At 40.3% G+C, this 11533-nt stretch overlaps 1 protein-coding gene across 1 annotated transcript in view; it reads left to right on the top strand.

The window, feature by feature from the left end:
- The window catches only part of dync2h1 (dynein cytoplasmic 2 heavy chain 1), a 236601-nt gene extending 226076 nt beyond the window's left edge, over positions 1 to 10525 (top strand). Inside the window, exons 87-90 of the mRNA XM_079823510.1 lie at positions 4494 to 4603; positions 5664 to 5745; positions 5858 to 5974; positions 8679 to 10525. Coding sequence (XP_079679636.1) covers positions 4494 to 4603; positions 5664 to 5745; positions 5858 to 5974; positions 8679 to 8837 — 468 coding nt within the window. The 3' untranslated portion in view covers positions 8838 to 10525. The remainder of the gene's footprint in view (positions 1 to 4493; positions 4604 to 5663; positions 5746 to 5857; positions 5975 to 8678) is intronic.
- Positions 10526 to 11533: the final 1008 nt, after the last annotated feature.

The raw sequence follows: 11533 nt of genomic DNA, 5'->3' as shown, positions 1-11533 counted from the left end.
AGCTCAATTATAGTAATGCGACTAACGCCGTTTTTTTCCCTCAGTAACGCTAACGCCGTTGTAACGGGAGGAACAGTAATTCGTTTGATTACTCGTTACTGAAAAAAATAATTCCGTTAGTAACGCCGTTTATCTGTAACGCCGTTATTCCCATCACTGGTGCCCCCATACATAAGTGTGTCAAATGCGGTCAACATATCTCATTTCGTTTAGGAGTTATAGACATTTGTATTTATGTCCATACAAAAAAATATCCCACACCTGACTTTGATAGCATCACTATCAAAATGTTGACATTTGTCCGTAAGCATTTACTCAACGCGCTATGATTCTGATTTTCCTACAGTGGTTTTGTCTCAATTGGACGGTTTCGATGATATTCAAATGCTAAATCACAATGTTGAACAAACCAAGCGTGCCGCACACGTCCTGAAAACTGAAGCCAAAGCGTCTCAATCGCCCCCAGGTGGCTGGTCCCAGTACAGCTCATAAGCCCCGCCCCTCCATGTATTCGAATGTGACGTGATGAAAACAAACGAAACAATCAAATTACACTTCAAATACACTTTTTGCAAAGATGACTTCTGTCAGTTCAGGTAGTTTTTATCACGCTGATGTAAGTTCAAGTGTTGGTTTTTTTAAATAAGTTTGGTTTTAGTTATTTGATGCTATTAAAACGGGGGGTGTGACATTATGATTGACAGCTTCTTTGAGCAAAGTAGTCACTGAAGCACCAACTGATTTTTTCCGGGATTTTCAGGAGGAGATTGGAGCTTTAACTTTAATTTCTACATTTCCAGAACCAATTCACACCAACATAATGAGTTGATCTGCAGCTAACAAATAATGTGGGAGTGTGGGCGGGGTTTGATATCTCGGCTCTACTTCCTGCTCTCTTCTACACAGACTCAGGTCTCAAATCAGCGCAAGATATCAGTGCCATATTCTGACGTTGGCGGTTCCACTTTTCTCCAACAGAAGATAGAGAAGGGGCGTCATCTTTTTTACAGTCTATGGAACGAACCATAAAGCAAAACCTAGCATGTTTGGTATCGTTACCCATACCGAGTTTCGTAATGAAACACTAATTTGTTCATAAAATACAGTGTTTTACTAGCCTGGATGCCAGCCAAACGTAGCCCCGCCCACAACATTTGAGGTCGGGCAGTTCGGTCTGGACTTGATCCGTTGTGGAGCAACTATGCCCGAACAGAAGCTGTTCGGACCAATCAAATTGTGAGGGCGGGCTTTAGATGATGATGGACAGATGATCAACAGTAACGTAATCATCCACGTCACCTCTGTGTATCCTTAAATTCGTTTTTACAACACCGGCAAACATCGTTTACACTTCATCTTCATCAACATCTTCATCTTCTTCTTCCAGCACGCGTGCAGACGGGGTTGCCAAGTTTTCACAACAAAACCCGCCCAATTGCTACTCAAAACTAGCCCAAAACAAGCCCAATAGCTTCCCGGAAAAAAATGTCGTTTGGAGGGTAAAATGTGTGTTTTTTGGCTGCTAAAATTCGCATTCCTGGGTCTAAATATCACATAATTGGGGTCGCTTCAGCCCGCGGACATGGAAATACAGGCCACGGGAAAACCCCAGACTTGGCAAAACTGTGCAGTTGAGTTCTGTTGACATTTGACAACTAACATTATGCGTCGCTCCGTTGCTCTGATTGGTTGTAGGTCTATCCAATTGAGGTCTTTCCTGGTTCGGTTGAAACACGCCCCATAATCACAGCCCAACGAGCAGTATCAGACTCATATTCTGACTAGATTTGAGTATGACAATGTCAGGCTAATGTTTTACTACTTTTACTTTAAAATGGCCGTTATGGAAAAGTTGGATACCATTTGACTCGGCATGGCGCCTTGAATTTTTATGATTTTTAAGATGAAGTGTTCAGAAGTTATAAGCAAAAAAACAGTAGGTGGCGCTGCTCTGAAACGCTGCATGTATCCTCAGGTCATGCTTGTGATGATCTGTACCAAATTTGGTCAGAATACGATAAAGCGTTGCGGAGATAAAGCTTATGTCTATTTTCACAAGCACTACGTAAAATTAATTTGCACGTTATTCAAAAACACTTTGATGAATCGACTTCAATTGACCTATTGGTAAGCCCCGCCCCCCCCCTTAGTTACTGTTGCTAACTCGGACAAACAAACGGAGTTGCTAACTGTCTTACAATGACATCTGTCAGAGTGAAAACCTTATCCCAAGTTGGTTCTGGACACAGAATGTTGCGGTTTATTTCGGTTTGTATGTTAGCAGGGACTCACTAACTTTAATCGTAACTTAATGAGAGTATGATAGCCAGAAAATCCTCTCAGGACACCTGTTATCGGGGTTACAGTCGCGACATTTTACCATATTTGTAGCAAAAACGCCATCAAAGCGATGCGAGCTTCGGATCTTACAATGTTTGGCGCTGAAACCTAAAGATGTCCGAGTTTCGGTCCCTGTGCAACTGATGGACTCAACTGCCATTGGCTCATCTGCGTTCAAGGGGAGGGGCTTACCCATCAATTCCATTACTTTTTGTTGGGATTGTCTGACGATGATCTGGTAAAATGTTTGTGCAATCGGATAAATCGTCTAGGAGGAGTTCGAAAAAGTCGTTTTTTGGTGAGGAAATTTGGTTTAAAAAAATGTAGCCCTTATAGTTCAAACGTTATTAGCACAAACGTAAGTCAAACTTTGGACATGTGGTGGCGCTAGAGGGATTGAGTTAGAGACTCCAAAATTGGTGTAGTTAATGTTGGGCCAGTCCTCTATCAGAGTGCCAAATTTCATAACTTTCCCGCTTGCAGTTTCCCGCCAGAACACCAACGGATACAGTAGGTGCCTACACGCCTTTGGTGCTTCGCCCCTAATAAAGCATTGTTTTTCAAACGCCCCTTTCACGCATCGTGCCTCTCCCAGCTGAAACATCACAAACACAGCTCTTACAGTGTCTGTGAAGGCATGTCCCAACAGGCAAAAGTAGGCTACTTTCAGTAAAGGTCTAACATATTAGGAATACTTTTAGCTGTGTTGCTATGTGTCATGAGTAAGCAGTTGAGTAGGCTAACACTCTGTGTAGAGCGAATGTGAGCGCCTTGCTTATAATAAACCCATCCAGCATTTTCTGACATGACGCGCCACAACTGTTTGAAACTGAGTAAACATTATAAACTGGTACATTTATCTTTCTGAACGTGTGCATGATGATGCGTAATGAAGCGTCCATGTTAGCGTGGAGCATCGCAGTCCCCCGTTCGACGTGTCCATGACCTGTTTAATCTTTGAAGGTCTAAATGCAATGATTTTTGGCCTAAATTGAATGTCTTTTCCCATGTAACGAATCAGCCGGCTAAACACCCTCTGGCTCCGCCTGCTGCAGTAGCCACGCCCCTAACTCACGCCATTGGCTGAGCTGGAAAGTGATTGACAGATCTGAGCGGACGCTCTCAATGATTTGATGGTGACTGGGAGGCTCAATGTTCACACTTCTGGGGAGATAAACCCATGAATGGCATACTAATAGTGATCAATGAACTTTAAACTGAGTTAAGAGAATGTATTTTAACATTAAAATCTTACATACTTCACCTTTAAGAGTCTGAAATGATACTGAAAAACTTAAATTGACAGTTTTTGGTCCAAGAAAACTTGACTAACATCATAATTTGATCAAATGTGGCTCCTTCAATGATTATACAACTGAACAACATGAAGGTCATCGAGGTCCGTGTGCCGAAACTCTCCCCGAGATCGGCTGTAATCGAGCCCGGGGCAGATTCCTCATTTGCGCTCCTGTAACAGATAATTGGATGTTATCCGTCATCGCCATTATGACGCCCACCTGCTCCACTGAGTCACATTTCTACAACAGCAGCTGTTTACAGAGAACAGTGAAATCTCTAAATGTAGCCCCATATTTTCACCGCAGATCACGAGAGACGGACAGATCTCAGAACAACACACACCTGCAGAAATAAACAGCAATAAATCCTGATATAATCCTCATATGAGAATGATTTGTGAAGGATCATGTGACACTGAAGACTGGAGTAATGATGATAAATTCAGCTTTACTATTACACTTTACTATATATTCACATAGAAAACAGTTATTTTAAACTATAATAATAATAATTCACAGTTTTTACAGAATTTTTGGTCAAATTAATGAGCAAAACTCTTACCAACCCCAAACTTTTGAACGCTAGTGTATGTACTCGTGTCCACACTGGTGGATGATAATGTTGTTTATTCTACTGATAAACGTAGAGATGGACACATACTGTACAGAAACATGTTTTTAGAAAGAGTCTCTGCCTGTGAGGAGAAGCAGCAGGTGCGGGAAGAGATTTGAGAAAGAAGCAGCGATTGTTACTGTACAACTGACACCAGCAACACTCAAATCACTTCTGTCATCACACTCCAGATCTCTGTGACCAATCACTGCATTTGTGTGTGTGTGTGTGTGTGTGTGTAGGGCTGGGTAGAGAGGGCCGAGCGGAATGGACTTCTGTCGGAGATGCTGGATCTGTCGGAGCTTTTCCACCCCGACACTTTCCTGAACGCCCTGAGACAAGAGACCGCCAGGTGATCTACTTGCAAGCATATAGTGTCTACATTCACCGATCACGCATAACATTATGACCAGTGTTGGGGAAAGTTACTTTGAAAAGTAATGCATTACAATATTGCGTTACTCCCTTAAAAAGTAACTAATTGCGTTACTTAGTTACTTTTTAAGAAAAGTAATGCATTACGTTACTTTTGCATTACTTTTTCTCACCTGAGCTGGGCTTGTTTTTGTTTTGTTTTTTATAACAAAAAAGTTATATTTTTCTTCATACCAAAATTGAAATAATAAGCCCCAGGCTGAGATAAATATGCAAATTCACGCATGAACAGTAGAGGGCGCAGCTCTGCTGCCATTCTGGATAATGGTAGAATAGGATGCAGGAGAAAAAAGTTTTACCAATAAAAACAAAAAATCTAGTAATTTTCATCATCAAAGGTCAGCAGCAAGACATTGGTAAATTAAATATAAAGGTAGATTATGCATAAAAATAGTTGTTTTATTTAACATTTAATTATTGGAGGTTTGCATAGTACTCTGATTTTGCATTTGACTGATTTTATTTATTTTGAGGAGTACAGAATCTTTATTGTGCAAGTGAGATAAATAAATGCTCACATTTAGTCTGGAACTACAATAACCATCATGTTTACACACACGCCTCTGCACTTATTTTTCTCAACATGGGGGCAGGAGAGCTGTCAGTCAAATTAATGTGAAAAAGTAACTTGCGTTACTTTTTTGAAAAAGTAACTCAGATATTTTTTGTGAATTTGAAAAATAATGCGTTACTTTACTAGTTACTTGGAAAAAGTAATATTATTACGTAACTCAAGTTACTTGTAATGCTTTACCCCCAACACTGATTATGACTAACACTGATGATCTCTTCATCTCCTGTTAGTGGGTGGGATATATTAGGCAGCAAGTGAACATTTTGTAACATAACTTAACTAACATATACATAAGTCTTAAAGGTACTGTAGCACAAAGAGCCCGTTTAAGAGTCAATGCGAGTGAAGTTTCAAATACAAATAAAGGTTTTGTTTTATTTTTTTTAAATGACATGTGTTTTAGGTTGATGAGCTGCTCTATGGACAGTCTGAAGTTTGTTACGTCATGGAGGGGTCAGATTACTGAAGCAAAACTACAAGTGAAGGTACGAGTGAAGAGTGTGTGTTTAACATGATTAAACTGAACTTCTTCGGCCCATGTTAACTAAACTCTCTCTCTCTTTCTCTCTCTCTCTCTCTCTCTCTTTCTCTCTCTAGGTTGGCGGTTTGCAGTTGGAAGGCTGTAGTTTCGATGGAAGCCGTCTGTCTGAAAGCCATCACGACTCTCCCAGTGTGTCTGCCGTCCCTGCGTGTCACATGGCCTGGATCCCACTGGTAACACACACACTTTACCCTTTACGGAAGGGATAATGTACATCCAGCCGGTTGTTATCGCAGAATAACCCCCCGAGGGGTGATCAGAACCCCGTCGTGAAACACAAAGGGTTTATTTTGCGATAAACAACCAGCTGGATGTACATTATCCTGTTTATTACACCGCACACTTCCCACACAAGTAAATAATTGAACACAAAATATTGATTGTTGTTAAAATATTTTATTAGGCTACTAAACACAAAGCTTCTGAGAGGAAAACAGTTGCTAGCAAGTGGCTTTTAGACTAAACCAGATCACACTAGGCGAACATTTAAGGGATAAAGTACAGTCATACCACTTATTACACAGCTTTTCACCACGTAAATAACTATGGGGACAAGAAATATGTGCATAATGTGTACAAAACCATCGTGATTATCACAACAATATTACAGTGCTATTAATACTGAAGTCCTCCGATTTCATTTTCAATACAATCGATAAATATAACAGAGACGCAAAACAGCAGCAGACTTCAGATACCCGGACGGGCGGTTTGTTATTTAGCGTTGCTATTGGCAGCGGTTGTTATTGGGGAATAACACACCTCGGATTGTCGCAACTGACCAATCAGAATCAAGTATTCCAGAAAGCTGTTTAATAAGTACGGAATAATCGGCTTCGTGGCTGCATTATCACCTCGGGTGTGTGTTATTTTCTAATAGTTCAATGGACCGGAGTCAGTTATTCCGCTTATACTGCGGTTCCCACACCTCAAGACATTGTTCAGATGATTTATTTCAAGACATTTGTCAGGTTTTGTCCTTAAAACGCTCTTGTGTGTGGGACTAATTTCTCACGCATCTCATCCCAAGTCTCTGTTTGTTCAGAAATGTTATTTTAAAATGTCATTTTAGAGCTTGTAACAGAGGTTTGAGTCACTTATAGCAGACTAGTGCAGTTATTAGAGAGAGAGAGAGATTAGGTGTGTGTGAATTACCTGAGTCTTAACAGTGTTCTGCGGCGACGTCTCTCTAATAGTGAAACTGTAAGTTTATCTGCTTCAAGAACAGCGCCGTTATTACCTCGCTGGTGAGAAATGTCATGTAGCTTTTAAGTTTCTAAACTATTTTACTGATAAACTTGTCAGAGCCGCGCTGACAACGTGAGTGTGTGTCCGTACTGTATGTGTGTGTGTTTGAGTGGGAGAGAGAGAGTATATGCTTTCCCTACATAATCAAACGTAACTTTGTGGCAAAAAAACATAGATATAATTCGTTTTTTTATACTATTGTTTACTATATGTATTTGCTTGGTCATTGTTGGTTTTGGTTCTTTTGCTGTTGTCGGCGGTAAGTGGCGGAAATCATTTGGCGTAGTGATATGGAACTGTAATGTTGTGTTCACACTGGACGCGAATGACGCAAATAATTCACGGTATTCACGCGAAGTTGGACGCTTGAACATTTTGAGTTTACTCGCTTCATTCGTGGCGTTCACTTCACAACAGAAGTGAATTCGCCTCATGGAGGGGCTTCTGCCAGCGGCTCGTCTCGTTGAGAAATGGCTGACATGGCCTGTGTTCACAGTTGACGGTTTTTTTTACAAGAAAAAGTTGACAAGAGCAGCAGCGTTTGGTTCAAAATAGCAGGTGAAGGGCGTCTTTTGTTGCTATAACATCAGCTGCAATAAGAGTGCTGTGGTGCAGAGATACAAAATGTCCTGATGAGAAACCCAGCGTAATGTAACTTATTCTGGCGATAATGTAGTTGTTTAAAGCTCAAATCGGTGGTTTATTTATAAAGAGAGCGCCTGTTTGATCTGGCGTTTGTGGAGTTGTGAGCTCCAGTGGATCAGCGGCGCTCAGCGCTCGTTAACCCCGGCGAGAGCAGCCTTTCCTGGGCCAGTTCTTCTGCCGCTGGCTCTGATGTCTCTGTGGCGTCTCCAGCTATAATTCGTCTTGTGTAGATCTAACGGCCGATCTTTGCTCTCATGGATCTATAATTTGTTCCCTGGCAAATCATTTAGGCTGAGGGCAAAGTGAAGTTTCATTACTTTTTTATTTTTAGGCTATAACTTTACATTACCGTTGTAGCCGACTAGCTTTGAATGTTTGACTGAATTGTTTGCTTTATTTCATGTATAGCTTCTTATACCTTTTACTTATACCTTTGTCTCGTAAACCTGCATCTAACAAAAAGACTGGGTTGTGTTTCATGTCATTTAATGTTATCACAGTGATGATCATATGCACACTTGTCTGAACCAGATATTAATATATGATTAACATAAAACAGATTTTCTCCTCATTGTTGTCACTACTAGAGCAAGCTCCTGATTGGTTAACGTGGAATCAGCGTCAAACGTGCAATTCGCTCCGTGTCATTCGCGTGAATTGCACCGCAGAATGTCTATTCGCGTCTTTGCATTGACTTAAGATGTAAATCACTCCGTGTCCGGTGTGAACGCACCTTAATGCGGTCAAAACCTGCCTGGAACTACTTTAGCATTTCCCTGAAAATACACCATAGAATGTTTGTCAGCCAATCAGATTCAAGCATTCAACAGCCCCCATAGTATGATAGCATTTCTATGATGTTTCCAGTGATAGCTGTATATTATAGTGTGTGTGTGTGTGTGTGTGTGTGTGTGTGTGTGTGTGTGTGTGTGTGTGTGTGTGTGTGTGTGTGTGTGTGTGTGTGTGTGTGTGTGTGTGTTTCAGAGCACTGTGGGAAGTTATTCTCCAGACGAGTGCATCTCTCTGCCCGTGTACAGCAGTGCCGAGCGTCTGTGTGTGGTGACAAACGTGCAGCTGCCGTGTGCCGGAGATCATGACACATGGATCCAGAGCGGAGCGGCACTCTTCCTCAAACAGCAGTAACACACACACACACAGATATTTCCACAATCGATTTATAATGTGAGCGATCCACACACAGATATTATAATCATTTTATGTTGTCTTTGGCTTCATACGTGGGTGTTTTTGTCACGATTGCTGCATTAAAGCTGCTCGTTTTATTCCGTCTTGTTGCAGATATTTATATTATCAAATAAAATATTTTTTCATCAAGATCCTTCTCTTTCTCTCCATTCAGTTTCAGTGCAATTTCAGTACTTTATTGGCACGGCAAAGGCTGTACATGTAGTGGTCAAAAGTGATGTCCCGATGACCCTACAAGTTCCATTAAACCATCAAAATATGAGGAAAATATTTTAGATTTTGATGATAGACAGTTTTAAAGCAATGATGCTGAAATGTTCGGAGTTGTTGCTATGTGGTTGCTAACTGACTCGAGTCAAAATAGCCCAACGTAAGTGTCATTCTTAATGATTTAGCTAATTTTGTGAAGTGATACGCAATGATAAACATGTCAGATTGTAGACACATACTGTAGGGCCCTATAATTTCCGCGATCACGGAATCGCGGAATTGGCATATTAACATATATTATTTCCTGGAATTTTACATATTTGTAATGAAATGCTGTTTTGTGTGGGAGAAGAACGTATGTCTGGGGAAAATGCAGACTGGGGGAAGCAAATCTGGGCGACACAACCCCTCCCGTCATTTCTGCTCCCCCTTCAAAACAATGTAAGTATGGAGAAGCGGCTCTGCTTTCGTCTGCGGAAACGTTAAGAAACTCAACGCTAAGCCCTCAGTGCCGAGCAGTTCCCTCGCGGAGAGTGCTTGCTGTATTTTGCCTTGTTTTTAATGCACTTTAATGTACTGTATGGAAAATAATGCCTTAAATGAACTTGAGAGAAAATGAGATGCGCGGGACAGTGCGTCTTATCCACATCATGTTCGTCAGCGGCTGTTCTTAAAGTGACAGTAGCACTGATAATGTCTGTCATTAATGTTCATCAAAGAACAACGGGAACAGAGACGAGTGTAGCTTTAATGATGATTCATCTATATTTCATTTATTATTTATGCTGTTAAGAAAGGTGTTGATAACTTTATTCAATTTCTGTGTAGACTATGTCTGACAGGGAAGGGTAAATATAACATTTATTATAATGGGTTTATGCAAAGATGGTTTTAAGTTCACTTAAATTAAAAGTTGTTTTTTTTAAAGCCTAATACATGTTGAAATTGGGAGCTTTCAGTTATACTGTAATGTAACGTTATTAATGTTTCATGTAGACATTAATATCAGTGATACTGGCCTTCCTTCATAAAAACATGCCATTACAACACATATTTAAAATATGCCGTCTTTAAATTGTTTCTACATTAATTTGGAGAGTAACTGAAATTATTACAATATAAAAATATTAAAAACTCCAATGTTTTTAATTGCAATTAATCATGATTAATTACAGAATAAATGCGATTATTCGTTTTTTTAATGATCAATTCACAGCACTAATATTTAGTTGTGACTTGAAATGCTTAGAGTGCAGTGTTTGTCCTGAAAAGTAAATGTGATGTTTGTTACCTCAATAAATTTAAGGTCATTCCTATTTTATGTTTTATGTTCTATTATATTAACATTAAAAACACACTCTTTTTACGACTAAAATAACAGTTAAGGGTAAAAAAAAACTGAATTCCCAAAAATTACAACGAAAAAAAAAAGTAATTAGCAAAAATTAAAACGGAAAAAACGGAATTTGGGGAAAAAATAAAACGGATTTCATAGGGCCCTAATACTGTACACAGCTTTCACCAGGGATGACCTTTGACTCGCACTCATGTTATAGAGGCCACCTGCCCTCTGGAGTGATCAGTACAGCAGCAGGTATGACGCGTGACCTTTGACCTCTGAGATCAGGATGCAGATGCTGGTAAATGGTGGCCGCCGCGTTTCTCCTCTGATCCTCCTTTTCCTTTACAGAGGAACAGAAACATCCTCATTCATTCCTGAGCGTCACAGCTCTTCTCTAGGACTTTCACATGGTGCAAAACAGCACCAAGCGTATTAAATACTCATGTAGATCACATGGTACTGCTGTAGTTTTATGTTATATGAGGTCTGCAGTGTGTGTTGAGGTGTGAGTGTGTGCGTCTAGTGGCCGTGACCACACACACACACACACACTCGCTCATTTAGACTGACATTATCCTGTTTCCGTGTCTCTTTTCTTGAGGGTGAATCGTGCGATCTGATTAGTTGCCCTTTTGCTGGAGGCTCTTCACAAACACACAGTCAGAGTTTTGGAGCTTCTTGACTTTTCAGATGGAGAGGCTTTTTATCCGCACATCAAAGGTCAGTGTGTGTGTTTGTGTGTGAATACTGGATTCTGGCGGTTAGGTGCAATTTTAAACCTGAACTGCAACATAAATCAAAACGCTGACCTTTAATCCCCTCACACACACACACACAGCTACAGCGTCCACCTGTAACTGGACAGCAGTAAAAAGTAAAATGATGGTACTTTAGAGATAGCAAGGTATTACTATAATGTAAAAAAAAAATAGGATAATACCATGGTACTGTGTAAATGACAAAATATGGTATTACTATGGTAAATATAAAGACATGGTAGTTCTAGGGTAAATGTAAAAAACATGGTACTTTCTGGTACTTGTAAGTTTGTGAGTGTGTATGTGTTTATGAGAGCGGGTGT

This window comes from Gobio gobio (genome assembly GCF_949357685.1).
Source record: "Gobio gobio genome assembly, chromosome: 8".
NCBI classification, from domain to species: Eukaryota; Metazoa; Chordata; class Actinopteri; order Cypriniformes; family Gobionidae; genus Gobio; species Gobio gobio.
This window is presented reverse-complemented; position numbering and strand designations above follow the sequence as displayed.